Source organism: Penicillium alfredii, assembly GCF_028826965.1.
Source record: "Penicillium alfredii strain IBT 34128 chromosome Unknown utg000007l_segment0_segment0, whole genome shotgun sequence".
NCBI lineage: Eukaryota > Fungi > Ascomycota > Eurotiomycetes > Eurotiales > Aspergillaceae > Penicillium > Penicillium alfredii.
In genome coordinates, this window is record NW_026622704.1 from 3,084,435 (window position 1) to 3,106,624 (window position 22,190).

Genomic DNA, 22,190 nt, shown 5'->3' on the forward strand with positions numbered 1-22,190 from the left:
TATCAACGGTAGGGGGTGTATTCCACCGCTGTTTTCATCACACTTTTAAACCAAACACCCACCTTGGAAGATGAACTATCTGGCCGCAACGAAGCAAAAGCCATTTTCAAATAACATTCAAGTTTTTGGACTCAACGCCGGCTCTGATGCGACGGTTTGAAACATAATAGATCCCACCTTGTGTGGCAACGAGGACTAAACCGGACAGAACCAGGCCGATCATTATCAGAAGCCCCCTCGGGTAACTAATAGAATCGAGAGTAGAGTCAGCGAAGTTCAGAAGAGTATGCCAGATCAATATCATCCACAATCAACATACCATACTGATGATTCATCGTGGCGGAATATTTGTGTCCCTGCCATAAGACCACTAGTAGCGGTCATCACAACTACCGAAGGGTTAGTATGATTATCAAACGCATCGACAGGACTAAAACTTCTTACACATTCTAAACAGAAGTATGATTAGCATGTCCACTCAAAAAGAAACCAAGGATAGCCTTACGCTACGCTGATGCTCCTTTCTGCTGCGTTCTGGCAGTTCATCTGGATCCAGGCATTATGGATTGGATGATAACCAACGGCTAGACCATTGACAATAGTCCATAGCCCAAACTTGCTCCATTTGTCGACATGCATCTGGGCAACTCTCAGGACAATCAAAGCAATAAGATAGGTCGCAATTGCAATGGAAACAGCGAGGCCACGGTTGTTAATCCTGTCACTGAGCCATGCGAAGAAAAGGGTCACCGGCAGGGTCAAAAAGCTCCCCACAGCAGCCAAGGCATTTGCTTGGATACGGCCAAATCCCAAAGACATGATGATGGTGGGAGTGTAAGTGGTAAGAGGACTCCATGTTGAAAAAACGCAAGCTGTGGCAATGAAATGGGGCCATTTTCGAATATCAGTTAAGGTCCTCCAGACTGTCCGCAGTGGAATTTGCCCGGCTTCCGTTTTATCCAGAGACTCGTCGCTCAACGTTTTGCTGCTCTTCTCGGGGAGGAAGACCATGAGTACTATGGACAGAGTGATTGACCATATGCCCTCCACTGAGACCAATCAACTATACTGTCTCAAGCCACACGAGAAGATCACGTACCTAAAAAGATCCACTGCCAGCCCGAAAGCCCAGCTCTTCCATCCAACTTCAACAATCCCGCACCCAGGAGAGGAGAAACCGCGGTGCCTCCGAACATGCCAAAAAAGAATACCGCAATTCGTTTTGTGAGCTCTTGCTTGGTGTACCATGTAGATAAAGTGTACATGGCACCCGGGATATATCCCGCTTCTGCAAGACCAAGGATTGATCGCGTGACAAGAAACCCTGTCTTGTTTTTCACAAAGACCTGTAGCGTGGCGACAACCCCAAATATACATACTTGCCCGCCAATCCATCGTCGCGGTCCGACCTAGATTCGTTAGGCCAGCGCGGTGCAATGGGACAGTCGGTTGATTTACCCGATGCAGGATGATATTTGATGGGATCTCCAGAATTATGACACCCAGAAACATGAGCTGGTTGCCCAAGTTGATCGTATTTTGATCGACAGAGAGATCACTTTGGAAACCCCCCGTCAAGGCACTGGCAATATTCGTTCGATCCAATTGATAAGTGGCGAATCCAATCAGAAGAAGAGGGAGGACTCGGAAATCAGGACTTTGGAATCATCAATACTTGGTCTCTCAAGCAATCAGCCAAACCTACGCTCTCAGTCCCTTGAATCCAGCTTTGGCGCCATTCTCAATGAAGCCATCCATCTGAGTAGAATCGTCCTTGCGACGGATAATGACAGAACTCGCGAATTCATTTTCTTTGCTGTGTTGTCCCGCTGGGACCTTGGTGGCCACAGCTTGCGTGGGGCTATACGACCTTGAGGATGATAAGATACACGTAGACGCCCTCATCTTCTTTGGCCACGAAAGCTACTTCTATGGTCATTCTATTTGTGCATAATTCTATCACCATATAGGCAATCATAAGATCGATGGGTAGACAATTCAAACAAATGCGCCCCGTCGAAAGAATCACCCCTATCCAAGCTTTTCGGGTTAGGTGTATAAGCACCAAGCCTCTCATCTATTCCCAAGACCTCTCCAACGCCATGTTACTACTCACGATCACAGCGCCTCGGATGGAATAAAACCAAGACGCGTATTGTACATCCCACAACCCTCTTACAGCATGTCTAATCTCATCCCATTCGTGATCAGAATCACAGCTTCCATTTCAGCAGGTTGGAGATCATCTCACGCCCGGTGATACGCGACGTCGCCCACAAGGTTGGGAAATCCAAGGTGCTGGAGAAAGTGTCGGCGTAGCCGAAGAAGAGCATAGGCGGGATCCATCCACGAGCGTACTCCAGCGCGAAGCAGGACGAGTCCATCTTGTACTGCTTGACCTCCCCGCGGCGGAGGTGATGGACAGTGCCGGCGGGGTAAACCTCAGGCTCGAAGCTACCGGGCACGTAGGCTAACTGGGTGCCATGAAGAATGTTGAAGTAGTCGTCGGCGGTGTGTCGGCCGGTGTGACCCTCGGTACCAATCGCAGTGCCTGTAGATAGGAGAGGCAGTTAGAAAGGGTGCAATCGTCCACTGGATGGAACTTGTGGCTTACCGAAGATGATCAGGTACTCAGTGATACCTAAAGAATGACAGAGTTAGCAGCGAGTCCTCAATATTCCGACCGAGGTCTAGAGGTATGGGTGCCAGTCGTAGAGGTGACTGTTCACGGGAAGAGCCAAGAGACATGAAAATCCAAGGCCCCGAGCAGCACCAGCTTCCCAGGGCACACCTACTGGCATGAATGATGTGCATGGCACCCATAGCACCTCCTGCATTGTTGAACACCCATTCCTCCTCGTGGCTCAGGTACTGCGGGCCAACCTTCTGCTCCAGCTCGGCAACAATGTAATTGACCACGGAGCGCGTGTCTTCGCCATGGGCTTTGATTGCACGCTGGGAGAGATCGTGCAGGTGGCCCGGTTCGAAGATGTAGAACTGCTCCAGACGCGCGTTGAGGAAGCTGTAGACAGCGGAGAACAGAGCGAGGAAGACCGCCAGGAAGCTGAGACTCCGGATAGAAAAACAGCAGCCCGAGGACTTGTTGGCCGGTTTGGAGGGCATGGTGAGTGGGATAGGGAAACAGAGGAAAGAGCAAAACAGAGAAGAGGTGAACTTGATGAATTGCCCCTGGCAGAAACCTTGCAATCCCCGGAAGCTCCACGTGTGGGGCGCTGCCCTCGGGGGCCGCGGAATCCGATCGACTGTGAATCGATTCACCCGAGGTCCACCGGGGGTCCAGCTGAGAGTCTCTTCCTTCATCTCTCTCTCTCCATGGATTCTCTGCTCCCCTACGCCCTGGGGCTACTGTTCGTGTATCCGGTGGTGACCACCTCCCTGCGCTTTCGGCGCCGCCACCAACTCCACCAGCAATACCCATACCCCACACGAGAGTCCCTGGCGCGAATGACCGATGAAGATGCCTTTGAAATCCAGAAAACCGTCGCCCAGCTCGAGTTCCCCTTTATGTTCATCAAATCTTTGCAATTTGCGCTGTTTAGGGTATGAATACGTGATGGAACATTTCATATTAGACCGTTTTCTCAACTCTGCTATCCTTCATCTCGATGCATTCTCTCCCTTCGAGAAACTAACATCCCCGCGAAGACTTATGGCATTCCTACTATTTCGCACCTCCTCACCAGAACCAGCCAGCTCTCCAACCCAGATACTTCGCTGAAACGCTACACCGATACCAGCGCCCTCGTGCAGGAGATGGTGGGAAACAGCCCAACCTCACCCCGGGCGTATCTCTCGCTTGCCCGTACGCGGTTCCTGCACAGTGGCTACCGTGCCTCAGGCAAAATTCTCGAAGCGGACATGTTATACACGCTGGCGCTGTTCGCGCTGCAGCCCGTCCGCTTCATCGATCGGTTCGAGTGGCGCCGCCTGAGTGATCTCGAGCGCTGTGCGATCGGGACCTTTTGGAAAAGCATCGGCGACGCACTGGAGATCCAGTATGACGAGCTGCCGTCCGGTCCAACGGGGTTCCGCGATGGTCTCCAGTGGCTCGAGGAGATGGATGCGTGGAGTATGGCCTACGAGGAGAGATATATGGTCCCAGACGCAAAGAATCGGGAGACGGCAGACCAGACGACTGCTATACTCTTATATCTGCTGCCTCAAGGGCTGCATCCGATCGGACTGCAGTTTGTATCGTTTATGATGGATGACCGGTTACGGAGGGCGATGCTGTAAGTGTTTTTCTTGCTCCAGTGCTGTCTTTGCTTTCCAACCCTCATTTTGGGATGAAATGAAATATCGATCCCACTGACGGCTAAAATAGATATGATCCGCCGACCTGGTTCTTTGCATCTCTTTTCTCTGCCCTGCTGAACACCCGCAAACTCTTCTTACGCTACCTGGCACCACCCAGACCATACTTTCTGCGCTACGCTTCCTTCACCGAGCAGCCAGATGACCATCAACGCTTCTTTCTCACGAAATGGGAGGCGGCACCATATTATGTCAAGCCCACGGTCTGGAACCGCTGGGGCCCCATGGCGTGGTTGACTTGGTTCCTCGGAAAGCCAGTACCTGGAGATGAGGGGAACAAGTACTATCCTGGAGGATACATCATTCCGGACATCGGTCCCAGCTACTTCGAAGGAAAAGGGCGAAAGCAGTTGGAGGAGGCAATGCATGAGCTAAAGGGATATCGGACGGGGAAGTGTCCATTTCACTAAGGACCGGTGGAGACCATCGGTTCATATCTAATAGTGTGTAAGCAGTAGATACTGTGTATCATGGACCAAGCTCGGAACTACCTCCAGGCTTTATTATTATTATGAATACAAAGTACATCATTTCATCAATCTCAACCTCATTCATCAGCAACAGCATGCCGCCATTCGATCATAAACACGCATCTTTGGCCAGGGCGGTTACACACGCCCCGTGGTGGTAAACTTAGCACCTTGCCATTCCACACTGTCTTGATGGTAGGCCCCAGGGACCGGCATCCCTTGCGCGCTTCATTGGCCATCTTTGGCTCAACCACAATGTGGTCAGGGTTCACACAAGTGGGTTGGTGGCATAGGTGGCTCGCCTGTTCTCCAGCCAGCAACCGCGCAATCTCTTCGTCTCTGTTTGGGAGCATTGTCAGCAAAGTCTGGTTTTCTTTGCATCCGCAGTGTGTGGAACTCACGTCTTCTCCGCCAGAACGACCGGGCGATGGGCGTTTTGCGGCGCAGGCGTACGGCGCGGCGGTATCCCCTTCAGCACTCGAGATCGGCGCACGATTGGTGCTATGTGAACGTAGCCGTTATCCTAGTTGAAACCGTCAGAACTCGCCACATCTTACACTTCAGCTTATAGGTCCGCGTGCCTCTCGGTTTGGCGCCTTGCGCACTAGAATGCAACCAGCCTCGTTGGTGATAGCAGCCGGATATCCGGAACCAGATTTGTCACGATACCCATTTTGCAGCCGCTGGAGAGCGCGACGGGCATCGGCACGGGACACGAGGGCAAGCTCCATAGCCATCCGACTTAGCTTTGTCGCCTGTCTCGTGGTATCTGGACTCTTGGCATCGATTGAAGCATTCTTGAGCTGAGGTAAAGGGGAGAGACGACGAGGGGTAGACAGCAGCGCTGGGGGAGAGTGAGGAGGTTTGAGGCCCCCGGGACGTGTAAATACCAACTTAGTCTGCATTGGCTATGAGCAGAACAAGGATTTCACTTTTGGGATGCGGGGCGAGGGGGTGTGTCGATCTAGAGCCCAATGCCGAGCATGAAACGACGGTTTTTGCGGTTATGGCAGAGTGAGAAAACCCGTAGTTATCTAGCAATGGTAATGCCGCTTTTGGGATAAGGTAGTGACAGTATATCGACTGCCCTTTCCATCGATCGAATCAATGATGAACTAGATGAACTAGCATGATCAATGAGATCTCAGACCAGACGAGGAAAACAAAGTAGTAAACGATTTAACCTCTTCAATCCCTGGGAAATCTGTGCTCTCCGGTTGTGGGCTTTGTTGTATAGTTAGAATGAGACTTGGGAGTATGAAGCTTTTGCCAATCCTAAGACCAAAGGGCCAACATTATCATCATAGGGAATCTAGCAGGCCCTAGGCTACTCATATATCCGACAAGAAATGGCTATGGCTGCTATAGCCGGCGCAGTACTTGATACAGGAGGGCTCATGACAACAGATAAAAATCTTCCGGTCACAATGATTACAGGTCACCCAGACCCGACAGCCTTTGCGTGCCAAGATATGTATAAGCCCCTACCCTACCTGCAGTACCTAGGTAATGTTCACATATGATTTGTCAATAGATAACCATCCCTCCACAGATGGTTCATAACAGACACATTTGCTGGGGAAACGTCAAGGGACCCGCCGTACATCGTTCAACCTGGAGGAATCCCACTTCAACCCCGCATGCGACGTGGGGGGAACCCCGAAGATACCAGCAAAGAAGCGATAGTGGATAAGAAGCTCCCACGCGGGGGCACCGAGTGTTGTGGGCGTGGGGGTGGGGATCGGCTTTCCGGGGAGTTATTTAGTGGGAGGCCCGCGATATTTCAATCTTGTTCTTTCCCCGGGTCTCGCAGAATATACTCGTGAATTGTGGTAGGCACTGACGCTGCTACGTACCATTCAACCAACTGACCTTTATCATCCAGACGAACTTCGTCTAGGACAAGCGCAATGACGGCCAACGGCGCTACCAAACAGAATCCCCTCCCCCACGGCGTCTACGTTCCCACCGTCGCATTTTTCCGCCCGGACGAGGAGGTCGACCTGCCGACTGTCGAGAGACACGCCGCCTACCTGGCCCGCAGCGGGGTGACTGGTCTGGTCACCCAGGGGAGTAATGGAGAGGCGGTGCATCTGGATCGTGAGGAGCGTCGGGCCATCACCGCTGCGACTCGTCGCGCGGTGGATGCAGCCGGCTACACATCAATGCCCGTGATCGCTGGCTGTGGCGCTGCGTCAACACGCGAGACAGTTCAATTCTGCCAGGACTCCGGCGCCGCGGGCGCCGACGCCGTGCTGGTCTTGCCGCCGAGCTACTACAAGGCGCTGGTGAATGCGGAAGCCCTTCACGCCCACTTCCGGGCCGTGGCCGATGCCTCCCCGGTGCCAGTGTTGATTTACAACTTCCCGGGAGCGTCGTCGGGGCTTGACCTCAGCTCCGACGATATTTTGTCCCTGTCGCAGCATCCTAACATCATCGGGTGCAAGCTCACCTGCGGCAACACAGGTAAACTGGCGCGCATCGCGGCGAGTGCCAAGCCGGACTTCCTGACCTTTGGCGGGTCTGCCGATTTCACGCTGCAAACCCTCATCGCGGGCGGCGCGGGCATCATCGGCGGCGTTGCCAATCTCATCCCGCGATCGAGCGTGCGAGTCCTGGAGTTGTACCGCAGCGGAAAGGTTGAAGAGGCCCAGAAGGTGCAGGCGGTGGTCGCCCGTGCCGACTGGGCTGCAATTCATGGGGGGTTTATCGCGGTCAAGAGCGCGTTGCAGTCGTATCACGGGTACGGTGGGCTGCCTCGGCGGCCCTGCGTGGTACCGTCCGAGAAGGCTGCGGCAGCCATTCATGAGGAGTTTCGGGAGGGCATGGATTTGGAACAAGCACTCGAAAAGGCGGCGTAATGGTATGACCAGCTAAAGCAGTGTGAATCATGATACCTTACCAGCTATTTCCCAATTGTTTTCCCTCTGCTGTCAGGGTCACAGCGGCGAAACCTCCGTCCTTCCCACGATCGCTGAAGAGCCTAATCACTTCATACCTGCTGTCCTTTGCGCCCAAACTAGCGTTGGAACCCGTAAATTCAGCGGGGTTCTGCCTTGCCCCTATCCCCGGCCGTAGGGTTGTAGAAAATGCGCCCTCGGCCGTTCTTCCCCACCGTCACAACGTCGCTGTAGGGACTTGCGTACTCTCGCGTTGTCGTATTGAGTACTCTAGGGCGTGGTAAGTCTCTCTGATCCTCCTGATCTCACTGACTCCCCCGTTGTCGCCCAGTTCCACAGTCACGCTGACCACTTCGGGTGGGTCGTTTGGGGCAATTTTCCGGCGAGAGAATCACTGGTAATAATGTTTCTGACCGTGTACACCATGTGGATTCGGGACTGGGCGCCCTAGTTGGACTTGGCGACTCACTTGGCGACTCACTTGGCGACTCAATGGGCACCAGAGCTCTAAGGAGAAAGAAAGAAAGGAGAACCTTGGAAGCACGGGATTGACTAGGAAAAAGATACCATTGGGCTAAGGAACCGTATACCACAGGCCACACAAATTGCCTCTGAAACTATGTCTCATCCCAATCACTGATTGTCCAAGATGTCGCCTCATCTTTAATGACCAGTTTCAGCGTTGTGAATAGAATATGCTTATATAGCTCTTGTGCAGCTGCCCTCGCTTGCGCATGCCACGGCCCCCGGCCTCCCAGCCTGGCATCTTCGCGACTGCGCCAGAGACCTAAGCAAAGTTGATCAGCACAGAAACGCACACATCCCCCTGACTATCCATCAAAATGACTTACACGTTGCCAAATTCTGGTGGTTCTCATCTTTGGTCCCGAACCAATACTTCAGCAGCCCGCCACTGGCAGTCGCCTCCTGATGTGAATGCGCATCGAGCGCATACAGTCGGTCCGGATCGGCATCTTCTTGAAGTTTCGACCGGAAAACCACCACATAGAATGACTGCGCAGTCCATGCATGGCCCTCGGCGTGTGCCAATGTCCTCACCAGATCCAAGACCTCGCTCCAGTTGAAGGATTCGGTGTATGTCGCGGTGGCATAGTCGTCGCGGATGGGCTTAAAGGTCGCCAGCGCCAGCGCCAACAACCGGTCTTGTGTGTCTAGCGTTTCAAGGTCCAGAAGATGAGCCGGCGCGTTGTAGGGTGAGGCGATGAGCCGAGTGTCTGTAGCTGCCACTGCGGACGCTCCAAGGCGCAATGGCAGTTGCAATGATGCTGCCGCGTGGAATTTCTGCGCGTCGAAGTCGGTAGTCACCAGCGTGTGGGGCAACAGTCGGGTTAAAGGCAATTGACGATTTGATTTGTCGACAGCATGGCTGTTTTTCGTGGTTGCTGGACTGCTTTGCGCTGGGACCGCTACACTCACGGCCATACTTCAGTTCGCCTGGGGAAACCCTGACCGGGGTGCACTCGGCGCTTGAAGAGACAAGAAGTAATAGACCTGAAAAAAAAATGAAGATCTGGTTTTCCGAGCAGCGCCTTTAAATTATAAGATCTGAAGGGTTGTATCACAAGGCGTCGCATAGGATAAACCGAGTCAGGCCAACGGAGGAATATCAAGACACAGAGATACTCTAGATAATTCAAAAAATGGACACAATGTGAATCAAATGCAAAGAAGCAGATTTATATCCCCATTCACCGCTCCCTTTTCTTCTTGTCTCACATTCCTTCGGGATTGTGTGAGAAGGTGAGCAATCCTCCTGGCTCGAGCACGCCATAGCCATTTCGTTGGAATCGAACTCCCTCGACTCTCTCTTTGTAACGACGAAAAATGCGCCCCAGTACTAATATCCAAAACATTAGTCTTTTTACTTTGTGTAGTCGAGGAATAAAATCCTCAAAATCCGTGGTTCCACGTTGTTCTTGAGTAGAATGGGGTTGATGCCCTTGGCCACGGTCCGAGGTAGGTGGTTCCCCTCATGTATATATCTGCGGCTCATGCGGACCAAAGAGACCATGGAACCTCCTCAAGAGGAGAGTAGACGACAAAACTAAATAGAGCCAAGAAAAGAAGATCATGACGTTCATCGCTGCTCTGCTAATGGCATCGACCTTAGAAAGTATCCTGAAGGAACCAACAACTCAAAATTCAGCCAAAAACAGAATAAACCATCATCACTCACTCCTTTCCCAACATATCAATTGTGGCCTTATCATTGAGCTGCCATCAAATCGACAAACTCGGCCCACTTCGAACCAAAGCTAGAGTAATAGTCTGTGTTGAGATGGGTGATAAACACCTCATCTGCCACCTTGCAAACTTGCTTAACGAGACCGCGAAGCTCTCTGCCTTCGATATCGTCCGGGACCGAATGAACAACGGCGCACAATTGGGTGCGGTTGCTTTCCGGAATGCTCGTGAACAATTTGGCACCCTGCCGTTGCTGGAACGTACTATAAGTTTCCTCGAACACGACAGTCGAGTCGGCTATTGACAAGTAGCGCGAGTCTGGAATAGTGCCAGGATTGTGAACGACCTATCAATGAGCATTAGCAGGGAGAGGAACAAATTTGATTAAAGAATCACAGCTTACAAACTGATTGGGCCCAAGACCATCCAGGCCCTTGACAAAATTGGCCAAATCCTGTAAATATGCCAGTGAGTGTGCACTATATTGCTGAGGCGTTTCGTCGAAGAAAATGCCCTGCACTGCGAGATGCAGATTGGAGGCAGTCGGCCACGCCGCGTAGGTTTTGATATCCTCGCGAACTAGGGAAACATTGCGCTTGGCATAAGTAGTGTGGACATAACCCAGTAGACGCACGTTCTCGTAGGAAGCAATCGTCGGGATTTCTCGAGTATAGTTGGCATCGGGCAGAGTATCAGGCCCGGGCCCATTGCCCGGGTTGATGACAATGGTAAAGTTGACGTCGGGGTGAGCAGAAATCCTGTGGCGTCTTAACCTCCCGGTCTGGCATTGAGGGGTTCTGGGCTAATTGAAAAGCGTGCAACATACACATTTTCCAGCGGCGTCCACGCTCCAGGGGCGGGGTACACGTAGAGTGGCACGAACACCTTAGACTTTGGGCCCATGTTGTTTTTCTTCCGCAGCGTGGTGATAACAACGGGAGGAATAACAGCCGCGAGAATTACAACAAAGAGCACAACTGCCAAGATTAGTCGACTTTTTTTTCGACTGAAGACATCCGCATCGGCTCACGTTTCTCTCGGAGAGTAGAGACATCGCGGAAGAGGGGTTACAGGCGGATATGAGGGAAACTGATTGCAAAGTGGAATCGAAGAAAAAAAAAAACCATCATCTTATCAAATCCACGGACAGCAACGGCCTAAAACTCATCGCCCGACCAAATAATTTCGTATGTCTCAGTGCCCAATGTATAGTAGTGGCGGATCTTGGCCGCGCCATGCACAAAGGGTCTCAGATGAGGTAGTCAATATGAACAAGGGCACGTTGTTTCAGAGCCGAGACACCAGCAGTGCACTTGTAAGAGCACGGCTAGCTTTGATTGGAATAGTCGACTCAGCTGAGTGACCACGAAGTTAGCGAACTTTTCAACACAACAGTCTCGGCGCCTCCTAGTACCAGCTCTACCACACAATATGAACGATCCCGGTTAAATTATGTATCTTTCTCCAACCCATGGTCTTAGTATGTGCCAAGCAGCAATTGCTTTATAGGGACTGAATATATAATTAGCCCCATCAATTAAGCGAAAGGTCGCCCCTGGAATCGCAGAAAGCAAAAGCCGATCAACAGTGCCGTAAATATCGATGTATTTTCTTTCTATTTTTTCTTTTTGGGGGCCTCGAATGATTAAGAGGGGTAGCTTTTGAGTCTCAGTCAAATCTCGACCCAAACTCTCGACTTATTTTGATGAGTTGTTGCATCCAACGCCGCATACCAGGCCAACCATATTCCCAAACACCTAATAATACCCCACAAGTCTATTGCTGTTGACGTAGATTACGTCACGTGTGCTTTTAAAGCCGTTGAACTGGGTAGCCGTAGTCATCGTGTATGCTGCCACGAGTCAGTAATAAAATTACCTTTGAGGTGGCTTCACTTACCACCCATATTCCTATACTTGAGCCAATCACCCAGGTCAACCTCCGCTTCGAGATTCACCTCCGGCGTAACACAATCCATGCTATCACAGGTCGGCCCCCAAATTGAGTACCGGTGCTGGCCCATTTGCCGTGGCTCACATATAATCAAGGATGGGACCATCGCCTCCTTCTCCATTATGACATTCATGAAATTCCCGTACACTCCGTCATTCTGATATAGCATGTCCGGCACGCCGGCACTGGCAGCGCTTCCGAGCTGGCGCCGCCGTGAAATGACTCGACAGGCGAGTGTGTATGCGCTGCGAGCGTAGAACCGGCCTGGCTCGGCGATGGTAGTCACGCCCATGGGAAACTCAGCAGAGATTGTATCGCGCAATGCAGTCGCCATTGCCTCGAAATGGCTGTCCTGGAACCCCCCGCCCACGTCGAGGATCTTTGGGTGAAATCCCAGTTTCTCGGCCTGCGAGAAAACGGAGCGAGCGTTTTTGATGGCTCTTGTGAAGGAATTAGGGTTTGTGGCACCGGTCCCTGCGTTGAGAGGAGATAATTAGCTCAGATGCGTCGACATGTTCCCCGATATTGGTGCTAGATCTGGTCCTTTCCGAATGGAGTTATGTAGACCAATGAAATAAGTGTTTTCTTACCTACGTGGAAACTTGCCCCAATCACATCTAGCCCCAGCTCTCGCGCCCGCGAAAGCAGTGGTTCCGTCGTATCTAGATGTGCGCCAAACTTGTCGCCTAAGTTGATGAGTGCACCATCATCTTCCGCGTAAATCCGAAGGAGAAGCTGTGCCTCCGGCATATACGCTTTCACCTTTTCCAACTCATCGATATTATCATAAGTAGTTTGGATCACGCCAGCGTGGTGGGCAAAGGCCAGTGCTGCGGGAGACTTGCATGGATTTGCAAAGAGAATCCGGGCCGGGTCCACACCCTGGGTTAGGACCGCACGCATCTCTTCAATCGATGCACAGTCGAATCCCGTGCCGAGATCGGCGAGGAACTTGAGCAAAGTGGGATCTGAGTTACATTTTACCGCTATGAGAAATTAGCTTGATAGCTTGAGATAAGGCCTTCTCTTTGGTTCAACATGGTTGAACTATATCCGGACATATATGATATTTTCGTAGGGCCATAAAACTTTAAGGGGGAAAAATAATTGAACGCACCATAGTATGGCCGCACTTTTGGCAGACTGCTTGTCCAGCGTAGATGTTGACGCTCGACCTGGCCTAAGTCGGCCACGAAGAATGACTCGTCACCGCCCACAACTGAGCGTTTTGACACCCGGGAAATGTGTCTCTCAATGACTAGGTCCACCAATTCCTCTGGTGAGGGTTTCTGGTATTCCTGGCTCGGGATCGGTTTGATAGGGAGGACAGCCTCACGAGGAGTCGGTAGGAGGCCCATGATTGCAGAAACCAAAGGGCCTAACATCCCGAAAAACGATGGGGGGAGTTTGGATCGAATTGCATTAATTTGTACAGACCATAAAAAGAGCGAAAAGAAGGAGATATGAAGCGCTTTGATCTACAGCAAATTGGCCTCGTTTCTTCCTACGCACGGCGTACTGATACTTGGTTTATTTCTTACCCAAAGGAAAACTACAGGAGAGCACATTTGTTTGCAGATCATTGAGACAAATGCCCCGACCAGGCACCCGCGACGCCCGAAGATCGACGGGGGCTGTAATCTCCACCCATAATAGTACCTAGACCAATACCAACACCGAAACTGTTGGTCTAAATATGGAGAGCAGCTACATGGGTTGCACCATAACTTACGCAACCCCACACCAAGGCGAAATGAGCTGTTTGTTAGATCTATATGGAGTTGGTGAGTGGGGCATGGAAATCCCCCATAGAATGGACTTTCTAATTCTCGCCGTAATCAAGTCCAGTTTGCTTTCTTACTGCAGGAAGGATCGGACTCAATTTTTGGGGTTCGTGGATGCACAAAACATTTGAATCATATACTATAAGTAGGAACAGCTTTCGTGGAATAGGCTTCTCCTATTCAGGTATATGTCTCATCCGAATTTCCAAATAGCATGAGTCGAGAGTGCTATATTCTTCAAAGATGCAGAAAATGATATAATCATAATTCATATTTACTTCGCTATTGGTTGGGTCAGTCTTCGTGGCCACGAACAGGGGCATGTCCTTTATTATGACAAACTAGGGGGCCATTTGGGGCGAGTATGTACTGTAGACCTGCCGAACTCCGATGAAAGGGATTAAAAAAAAAAAAAAAAAAAAAAAATTCTTCTGCGACTTGCGTGGCTTTTTGCTTGCGCAGTCCTAACTGTTGTCTTGAGCCAGATCCTTTCGTGCTTACAACACCAAATTAGATCCTTTGCGACAAGTTCGTAGCCGTCCCCTATAGTACCCTATAGTCGGACCCACACCTTCGGTGTTGGTCCTCCACGGCTCAACGCACATTCTCGTCTCAACGCAAAGTTTTGATTTCTATCCACTTTTTTGCTAATATTACGATATAAGTAGATATAAGTCGTATAGAGTACAAAATAAATTAGGAGAATTAAATAATTATAATAGAATTCGATAAAGTTATATATAACGTACGAACTATACCTATCTATTATTAGTACTCTTTTTTGCTCTTTTTCGACGCGATTTAATAGTCGTCGGGGAGGCTAGGGGAGTTATATTATCGTTCGAGATGATATTCACCGCGAAAAATAAAGTAAAAAGAAAAAAAAGCTATTAGCTATAATACACTTAATAGCTATAAATAATTCTCTAGTAACGCTCGTAGGATTACCTTATCTAAACTAGAACCTAGTTTCGTCGAAGTATATTTTAATTAAATATCGGTGATATAGAGCTCTATACGTTCGAACCAAGCTATTAAAAAGCCTATATCCTCTATTTCTGATAGATTTCTCTTAAGTAGCTTTTGTTTTATTAACTATAGGTCCGGTAGGAGTTATCCGACGAAGCGATATAGCCAATTCTTCGAAACGCGTAGGAACGCGTCATCCGCAGCATTCCGCTTCAGAATTTGATTCGCACATTGCTCAACCATACGAATTATAGGCGGAACTTGGAACTTGCAAAGAATCAAGCTATCGAATCCAGCGAATCAGGGCCTTCTCTTGCGAGATATCAAGGGATTTGTTGATTGAGGGACGAGAGGATCGAGATTCGCGACCGTGGAAGCGAGCATACAGTCGACAGCGAGGAACGTCGAATTTACGCGCCAAAGCAGAGAAATTTGGTTGTTTTTTTTTTTTCGCGTTTACCATCTTCGCAGGCATCAGCAATTTGCTTTTCTGTATTTTTGTACGATTTAGACATGATAAATAGGGGTAAAAAGCAGATGGAAATCAAAAATGTGTGTTGAGACGAGAATGCGCGTTGAGCGGTGGTGGACCAACGCCGAAGGTGTGGGTCCGACTATAGGGCACGGCTACCCAGAATCCATCAGAAGCAAATCCTCATCGCTGCACGGGGCGAGAAGAGTTTCCATATTTGATCCTTCATGCCTCGAATCCTTAAAGTTCTGGCCACTTCCTCGGGCAACGGATGATCTATAACGTGGCTTTGCCCTAATTGACACGCCCCGTTGTTGGGCTCTTAGGGTTGATCTCCATCGAGCGGCTAGCCTTGAGCCTTTTGTATGCGGGGGAGCTTGCAGTCCACCAGCAAAACCCCTTGACATTGTCTAAGTTTCTGTGGCGGTCATTTCTGGGGATCTATCATGGTTTCGCTCAAGCGACTACTCCCGATAGGTGACCGGCCACCATGGCTGCTGCAATTGCGATCGTCGCAGTCTTTCATCGTGACCACTATCTCGCTGTCGATGTTCACGGTATTTATCATTTGTATTCCAATTCTTCCAATCTGGCTCTGAGCTGATGGCTGTTTGACTAGGACCTTTTTCTCTACGCTATGGTATGCTCGACTCGACCCAATGTCTGAGTCCGATCTAACACAAGACAGATTGTTCCCGTTATGCCCACAGCGTTGGTTGATCGGGCTGGAGTGGCATATGAAGATCGTATGTTGATGCCCTGCTCGATTGAAGATCTTGGTCGCTCACACAAAGAATTCATCATAGGGGAACATTGGAACAGCATTTTACTTATCGCTGAAGCTGTCTCAGCCCTCGTCTCCAGCCCGATTTTTGGATATGCGCTAGATGTCTCTGGTACACGCCAAGGCTTGTATCTGCTCGGACTTATTCTTCTTGCTGGGTCGATGGCGGCGTTGACCGCTGCTCGCTCGGTCGCATGGTATGTGGTTGCGCGAGTGCTGCAAGGTTCCGCGACGGCCATGGTTGCCGTGGCTGGTCTTGCGATTGTAACGGATACAGTGGACAAAAAGCAGCTCGGCCAGATGCTCGGGTATATTGGTACCGCCACGACGCTAGGCTTTATGGCTGGTCCATTACTGGGAGGCATAGTATACCAGGAGGGAGGCTTCTACGCGGTGTTTGGCATGGCATTTGGCATCGTTGGCCTCGACATGTTCCTACGACTCGCGGTGGTGGAGAAGAGAACCGCGAACCGTTGGCTCTCGTCACCTTCGGATAGTGAGCATCTATCTGAAGAGACGAGTGACGATCCACAGGAGACATCTGCGACATCTTCGGAGAGCGAAGAGCCATCTGACGAAGCTAGTATGAGGAAGGCACCATCCTCCGATGGAGAACAACAACCCGACGAAAAGCGCCATGGTCCAAAGGAGTCAGCGGTAGGAGCAAGTGTGCAAGTCAACACTTCTACCCCCGCCACAGACGACAGGACACGCAAGGGCAGATTTGCTCTTCTCAAGTTACTCAAACAGCCGCGAATTCTCATTATTGGCTGGGCCGTCATTGTCAGCTCAATCGTGTTCTCTTCCTTCGATGCTGTGCGTGGAGTTGCCTCGTTTCCCCAGATTTGCGGACGAGTGTTATGCTGACTTGATTTGCCATCACCTAGACACTCCCAATTTTCGTTCAAGATACCTTCCATTGGAATGCTTTGGGGCAGGGTTTAGTTTTCCTCCCACCCTGTGTGGCATCCATCCTCCAGCCACTTTTTGGTAAGTAGAGGCATGGTCCATAAATGTACACAGAGCCGACCGTCTGGCTAAGACTTATCGCATCCATTCAGGTTACTTGTCTGACAAGTTTGGGGCACGGTGGATTACATTCACCGGATTTGTCGCTTTGGCGCCCTGTCTGATCTGTCTCCGCTTGATCGAACGCAATACCCTGACAGAGAAGGTCATCCTTTGTCTCCTACTGGGTCTAGTTGGGGCTTGTGCCGACCTCACCATTCCTGCTTTGCTTGTGGAGCTCCAGATGGTGCTGGACGACATGGAAGAGAAGGAGCCTGGCGTGTTTGGGGAAAACGGTGCGATTGCGCAAGCCTTCAGCCTCGAGACAATGGCGCAATTTGGGGGCTTAGCTCTAGGGCCGCTCATCAGTGGCTTTGTTGACGATCACTACGGGTGGAAAGTTATGACACTTCTCCTTGGTATCTTGGCTGGGATCACAGCCATCCCTATGCTTTGGCTCAGTGGTGGCCGGAGAGTTTGGCCCGAAAAGGCGCCCGAAGATGCATAATATGCGCCCCTGTTGGTATATATGAGAATCTGGTGAAACCGATACTGGATTACCTTAATAGAATGTGTGGGTAAGAAACAATGTTGCCCCGTTAGAGTTGTGTAAGATGTACAAGTATACAACTACTATAGTGGCAGTAATCCCGAGGCCCACTTTTCATCAGTCCACTTGTTTGAATGACGATCCCTGGCCTCTTGAACCATAAGCACAATAGTTTTGCCCCAGGCCAGAGCTAGCCAAGGCCGCCGTTTACGCCCGGGAGCCGGCAGATCATGTACGTACCAAGTGTCGATCCCTTGCCGGACTTGATTAGGATAGGGGTTAGGTTTACAGGGCGATGCCCGAAGGATGAGTATTTTCCAAGAGATGTGGCCCCAGTTACCCATAATTATGAGACCGGTAATCAACGCAATGGAAGTGAAATGGAATAGTTCCTCTTCCCAATACAATCCATAATTGTGTATTGAGCTAGTCGCGTCAAACGATACAGTAGACCTACATAATAAATAGCTCAACCATTATGTAGAGCATTTTCCATGCTCCGGACATTTTCTTATAAAACAAAGGCAAAGCTGTGCCTTTCTTCTTATAACTATTTCTCACTGACTTTGTATCTATTCTCTATATATTCAACAACATGGATTTCTTGAACAAATTCCAGAAGCTTCTTCTCTCTTTCTCTTTCACCTCCACGTCCTGGCTCTCGTCAACTACCAAAGAAGAGCCAGGTATTGTTCACAATGGACGATATGTCTGGCCCGCTGAATAGGATCGCCATAGTGCGACAATTCTAGGGTTCCCATCCCGATGGTCGCTTCCCCCAAACCAACATGATGCTTTCTGTCGGGAACTGGTACAGCTCGCCGCAGCAATCGCCGACTTTGAGCCAGTCCGGATGCACGTCCGACCTGAAGATATGGAGCTGGCCCAGTCTTTGATCAAGGCCAATGTGAAAGACGCCTCCAATATCACTTTGATCCCATCCCCGGTGAACCATCCCTGGGTTCGGGACACTGGTCCGGTGTACGTGCGTGATCCAACATTGCCTAGCCGGAGAGTGGCCGTGAACTTCCGGTTTAATGAGTGGGGCAACAAGGCGCCGGAAAACGACGGCATTTGCTGGGGCCAGCAATGGCCGCTGATGGACGAGAAAACGCTCCAAGAGAACGAGAACTGGGCACGTTGGGTGATCGCGCATGATCGAGAGCCAGAACCTGTCACGCGAATCGACGCTCTTATTCGCGCCGAGGGCGGGGGGGGTGTCCATGATGGTGACGGTACCCTGATAATTAGCGAGAGCTGTATTGTTGACGAGGCACGGAACCCTGGGATGGCCAAGGCCGAGATTGAGGTGGAACTCAAGCGCTTGCTTGGAATTGAGAAGGTCCTCTGGTTCCCCGGCCGGAAGAATATCGATATCACAGACAGCCACATGGACGCGGAGGCACGATTCGTCCGGCCAGGCGTAGTGGTTCACTCGAAACCACACGATATGGGACCTACGGAATGGAAAGAGCTATCGGCAGAGATCCGAGAGATCCTCGACCGTGCGACGGACGCTAAGGGCCGCAGGCTGGAAATTCATATCCTCGAGGAGCCCGATCCGGCCCATATGGTGAATGCTGATGACGAGAAGCCCGCCATTAGCTATGTGAACTTCTATTTTGTTAATGGTGGTCTCGTCATTCCGCAGTTTGGAGATGAGGAGAGAGACCAGAAGGCGCTACGCCTCCTCCAACAATTGCTTCCGGAGCGGACCGTCAAGCAAGTACGGGTCAACGCCATTCCATTGACTGGCGGTGTGTTACATTGCGTCACGCAACAGGTTCCTGCGATGGAGTAGATGGAGATAGTTAAGGAGAATAGTAAGAAGGCGAATATAGGCAGCAATACTGTTTTGTTATTGATTGAATTTCAGTCTCTATATCCTTTCAATCCTATAATGAAAATCTATCTATCGCGCCATCCTCCTAAGGCCTCTAAAATCCATGCTTTGAATATTGCCTTGATAACGATACATTGCCTTTTCTGTATGCGAGTTCATTTCCCAATTAACAATTCGGCCCCTAGACAAAGTTACAATGGAATATACATACATAACTTGGGGCCGTTGTATGAATTCATACCGCTGGGCCGACAGATCTTGGGGGGTGCGTAATGAGCCGTGTAAATGACAGGCGTTGCCATCTATGTATGCCCCTATGCTTCACAAATCGTCCCACGTTCCCGCTTTTTCCAACGAAAAGGCTGTGGGGTGTTCATGCCCCTGGTCATTTCCAATTCCTCGGCGCTAGGGACTCGTGTTGATCTGTAGCTTTGAGCCCTACTGAATCACTCAAATCGGGCCATGGGCCCATGCCTCTGTGCTTGCTAGTCATGTATTGTACCTTCAATAATTTCAGATTAATACAAAATTTCATCGACGGTGCCAAGGGTGGCAAGTGTGCTTTCTACTTTGTATAGTTTCGAGGCGTGATGATCTCTTCTTGGCCAATTTAAAGTGACCACCCCCCCAAGCCGTTGGCAGCAAAAGATCTTGTGCATGACAGAAAGAATCAATTAATTTATCATCTGTGGATGAAGAATGGATCTTCAAACAATGGAGACTCATCTGAGCTATATTCCACCCGCTGAGCTCAAGATCATTACCGAAGCAGCTCGGATATTCGACAATCTGAGACGCACGTCGGTGAACAAGAACGACAGTCTTCCTTGGACTCCCCAGGAGATTATGTTGCGCGATCTCTGGGCTATCCACTTGAATGTGCCTGGCGAACATGTTCTGCGTCACGATGATTTCTCTCAACTCGGGGGCGACTCGATAGCAGAAAGGAAGCTGAGCACTGCAGCCCGCGTCAAAGGGATCTCGCTCTCTGCCTCTGAAATCATGGACAATCAAGTTCTCCATGTCATGGCCACCATCATGAAGGATACCCTAGACCAACCGGCAGAAAAGCCACGTCCTTTTTGCTTGATTCCCAATAATCACCTCCAACCCACCTTGAGAGAGGCAGCTATGGGTTATGGGATATCCCAGGATCTGATCGAGGATATATACCCCTGCACCCCTTTTCAAGCAGGGTGGATGAGTCTATCGGAAAGGCATGGAGGCAAAGACGCCGGTGTTATCCGCACCGTGATCCATGTCGATCCAAGGGCAGACATGGCTCGGCTGGCTGCTGCATGGGCGACAGTCTTCTACTTGAACCCGATTATGCGAACCAGGCTAGTGGAGACTCAATCGAAAGGATGGATTCAGGTTGTGATATGACATGACCTACAATTTGACAGTCAAGACAAAGTTGATCTTCGGCCGACGATATTCAATTTGGCCTCGGATTGCCCTTGATCCGGTTGCGTGTTGTCAACAACGCTAGCACACCACAGCGGTCATTCGTGCTGTGTGCCCACCATTCGATTTGGGATGAATGGCAGACACGCCTGGTGCTGGAGCAGGTGGAGCAAGTTTATCGGGGAGAGATTTCGAGTGCTGAAAGCACGAGTGCATTCAATGTTTTTGTCCAGTATCTCACTGAAATCGATGAAGCGAAGGAGAATTCATACTCACAAAATGCCCTGGAGGACGACGGCCGTGCTCTTTCATTCCCACCGATCACCCGTCAACTAAGCTCTACATGGAGTAACCGATCGCAGAGGCGTGATATCACTTTTGACGCCCAAGTCCGTCGGAGTGGTAACACCGAATTTCTATTATCCACATGCATTCGACAGGCGTGGGCTCTGATATGCGCGGCATACACAGGTTCAAATGACGTGGTCTTCGGTGCGACAGTCAGTGGCCGAGGTGTACCCGTCTCTGGGATCGAGCGCATCGTTGGCCCAACCGTTGCCATTGTTCCACTCAGAGTACAACTCAACCGCGATGCAACTGTCCAGGAGACTTTGAAAGGAATTCATGAGCAAATGCTGCACATGATACCATACGAACAATCCGGATTGCAGCATATACAGAATATGGGACCCGGCCCAACGGCTGCCTGTAACTTTCAGTCGTTACTTATTGTCCGTTCAACTCCCCCGGTCATCCAGCGCAATTCGGTACTGATCCGAGCTGAGGATGAGCCTAATTCATTGCCCAATCTCAGAAGCTACCCACTCGTGGTAGAATGTACCATCATGCCCGATCAAGCAGGTGTGTCGGTGCGCGTGGCGTACAATGATCCCGTTCTTGATGCGGTAAAAATTGAACGGATCATCGAGCAGCTGCAGCTGGTATTAGTTCAGACGTGGACCCATCCAAACTCAAGACTGCGGGACATCGACACTGTCAGCCCCCGTGAACTTGAGACATTGAGCACTTGGAACTCTTCAATGCCGCCGTCAGTGGAATGTTGCCTTCACAATCTCGTTCAGGGGAAAATGGAAGTCCTTCCAGACATGCAAGCAGTCTACTCATGGGACAAGTCCCTCACTGCGCGTCAGCTAAATGAGTTGTCTTCACGACTGGCAGGCCATATCCGGAGTCTACGGATTGGGCCCGAGACTGTTGTGCCGTTATTCTTCGAGAGGTCGTCCTTGATAGTTGTGACAGTGCTGGCCGTGCTCAAGAGTGGAAATGTCTGTTTAGCCCTGGACAAATCTCAACCTGCTCAGCGATTGGTGAAGATGGTGCGAAGAACTGGGGCCCAGTTTATGTTGGTGTCGGAGAGTTTGGATGGAGCCCTACAAATGGAGGATGTCAGCCAGCTCGTGGTTACAACTCGTTGCGTTTATTGCACGAGACGAAGACACCAGATCTTCTTTTAGTCTGCTTCCTAGCAGCCGGAAAATCCGAGACGCTC

General features: G+C 50.5%; 12 protein-coding genes across 12 annotated transcripts; 5 read left to right on the forward strand and 7 right to left on the reverse strand.

Moving 5' to 3' along the window:
• Positions 1 to 370: 370 nt before the first annotated feature.
• On the reverse strand, positions 371 to 819 carry NUU61_005821 (uncharacterized protein; the record flags this gene model as incomplete). Its single annotated transcript, XM_056656403.1, has 2 exons — positions 371 to 389; positions 506 to 819. 2 exons carry the CDS (start codon positions 817 to 819, stop codon positions 371 to 373), a joined length of 333 nt encoding a protein of 110 aa, XP_056512016.1.
• Positions 820 to 1,701: 882 nt separating this feature from the next.
• On the reverse strand, positions 1,702 to 1,939 carry NUU61_005822 (uncharacterized protein; the record flags this gene model as incomplete). The annotated part of the gene is given in 2 exon segments (XM_056656404.1): positions 1,702 to 1,870; positions 1,890 to 1,939. 2 exon segments carry the CDS (start codon positions 1,937 to 1,939, stop codon positions 1,702 to 1,704), a joined length of 219 nt encoding a protein of 72 aa, XP_056512017.1.
• A 274-nt stretch (positions 1,940 to 2,213) lies between these two features.
• Positions 2,214 to 3,321, reverse strand: erg2 (C-8 sterol isomerase ERG2; the record flags this gene model as incomplete). The annotated part of the gene is made up of 3 exons (XM_056656405.1): positions 2,214 to 2,551; positions 2,615 to 2,641; positions 2,796 to 3,321. The coding sequence occupies 3 exons, from the start codon at positions 3,319 to 3,321 to the stop codon at positions 2,214 to 2,216; spliced, it is 891 nt and encodes a 296-aa protein (XP_056512018.1).
• A 12-nt stretch (positions 3,322 to 3,333) lies between these two features.
• Positions 3,334 to 4,745, forward strand: NUU61_005824 (uncharacterized protein; the record flags this gene model as incomplete). Its single annotated transcript, XM_056656406.1, has 3 exons — positions 3,334 to 3,561; positions 3,667 to 4,253; positions 4,346 to 4,745. 3 exons carry the CDS (start codon positions 3,334 to 3,336, stop codon positions 4,743 to 4,745), a joined length of 1,215 nt encoding a protein of 404 aa, XP_056512019.1.
• Positions 4,746 to 4,882: 137 nt separating this feature from the next.
• On the reverse strand, positions 4,883 to 5,710 carry NUU61_005825 (uncharacterized protein; the record flags this gene model as incomplete). Its single annotated transcript, XM_056656407.1, has 4 exons — positions 4,883 to 5,144; positions 5,207 to 5,306; positions 5,363 to 5,409; positions 5,475 to 5,710. The coding sequence occupies 4 exons, from the start codon at positions 5,708 to 5,710 to the stop codon at positions 4,883 to 4,885; spliced, it is 645 nt and encodes a 214-aa protein (XP_056512020.1).
• Positions 5,711 to 6,715: 1,005 nt separating this feature from the next.
• Positions 6,716 to 7,666, forward strand: NUU61_005826 (dihydrodipicolinate synthase family protein; the record flags this gene model as incomplete). Its single annotated transcript, XM_056656408.1, has 1 exon — positions 6,716 to 7,666. The coding sequence occupies one exon, from the start codon at positions 6,716 to 6,718 to the stop codon at positions 7,664 to 7,666; it is 951 nt and encodes a 316-aa protein (XP_056512021.1).
• Positions 7,667 to 8,322: 656 nt separating this feature from the next.
• On the reverse strand, positions 8,323 to 9,148 carry NUU61_005827 (uncharacterized protein; the record flags this gene model as incomplete). The annotated part of the gene is made up of 2 exons (XM_056656409.1): positions 8,323 to 8,492; positions 8,557 to 9,148. The coding sequence occupies 2 exons, from the start codon at positions 9,146 to 9,148 to the stop codon at positions 8,323 to 8,325; spliced, it is 762 nt and encodes a 253-aa protein (XP_056512022.1).
• A 784-nt stretch (positions 9,149 to 9,932) lies between these two features.
• On the reverse strand, positions 9,933 to 10,813 carry NUU61_005828 (spherulation-specific family 4 protein; the record flags this gene model as incomplete). Its single annotated transcript, XM_056656410.1, has 3 exons — positions 9,933 to 10,256; positions 10,314 to 10,668; positions 10,737 to 10,813. The coding sequence occupies 3 exons, from the start codon at positions 10,811 to 10,813 to the stop codon at positions 9,933 to 9,935; spliced, it is 756 nt and encodes a 251-aa protein (XP_056512023.1).
• Positions 10,814 to 11,679: 866 nt separating this feature from the next.
• NUU61_005829 (type III PLP-dependent enzyme) lies at positions 11,680 to 13,248 on the reverse strand (the record flags this gene model as incomplete). The annotated part of the gene is made up of 4 exons (XM_056656411.1): positions 11,680 to 11,762; positions 11,810 to 12,337; positions 12,454 to 12,849; positions 12,981 to 13,248. Coding segments are annotated over 4 exons (1,275 nt in total), but the record flags the coding sequence as incomplete, so codon positions are not given.
• A 2,388-nt stretch (positions 13,249 to 15,636) lies between these two features.
• On the forward strand, positions 15,637 to 17,388 carry NUU61_005830 (MFS transporter; the record flags this gene model as incomplete). The annotated part of the gene is made up of 5 exons (XM_056656412.1): positions 15,637 to 15,645; positions 15,708 to 15,728; positions 15,777 to 16,688; positions 16,760 to 16,862; positions 16,934 to 17,388. The coding sequence occupies 5 exons, from the start codon at positions 15,637 to 15,639 to the stop codon at positions 17,386 to 17,388; spliced, it is 1,500 nt and encodes a 499-aa protein (XP_056512025.1).
• A 637-nt stretch (positions 17,389 to 18,025) lies between these two features.
• Positions 18,026 to 19,231, forward strand: NUU61_005831 (agmatine deiminase family protein; the record flags this gene model as incomplete). Its single annotated transcript, XM_056656413.1, has 2 exons — positions 18,026 to 18,116; positions 18,183 to 19,231. 2 exons carry the CDS (start codon positions 18,026 to 18,028, stop codon positions 19,229 to 19,231), a joined length of 1,140 nt encoding a protein of 379 aa, XP_056512026.1.
• A 756-nt stretch (positions 19,232 to 19,987) lies between these two features.
• NUU61_005832 (uncharacterized protein) lies at positions 19,988 to 22,155 on the forward strand (the record flags this gene model as incomplete). The annotated part of the gene is made up of 2 exons (XM_056656414.1): positions 19,988 to 20,617; positions 20,776 to 22,155. 2 exons carry the CDS (start codon positions 19,988 to 19,990, stop codon positions 22,153 to 22,155), a joined length of 2,010 nt encoding a protein of 669 aa, XP_056512027.1.
• Between the last annotated feature and the right edge of the window lie 35 nt (positions 22,156 to 22,190).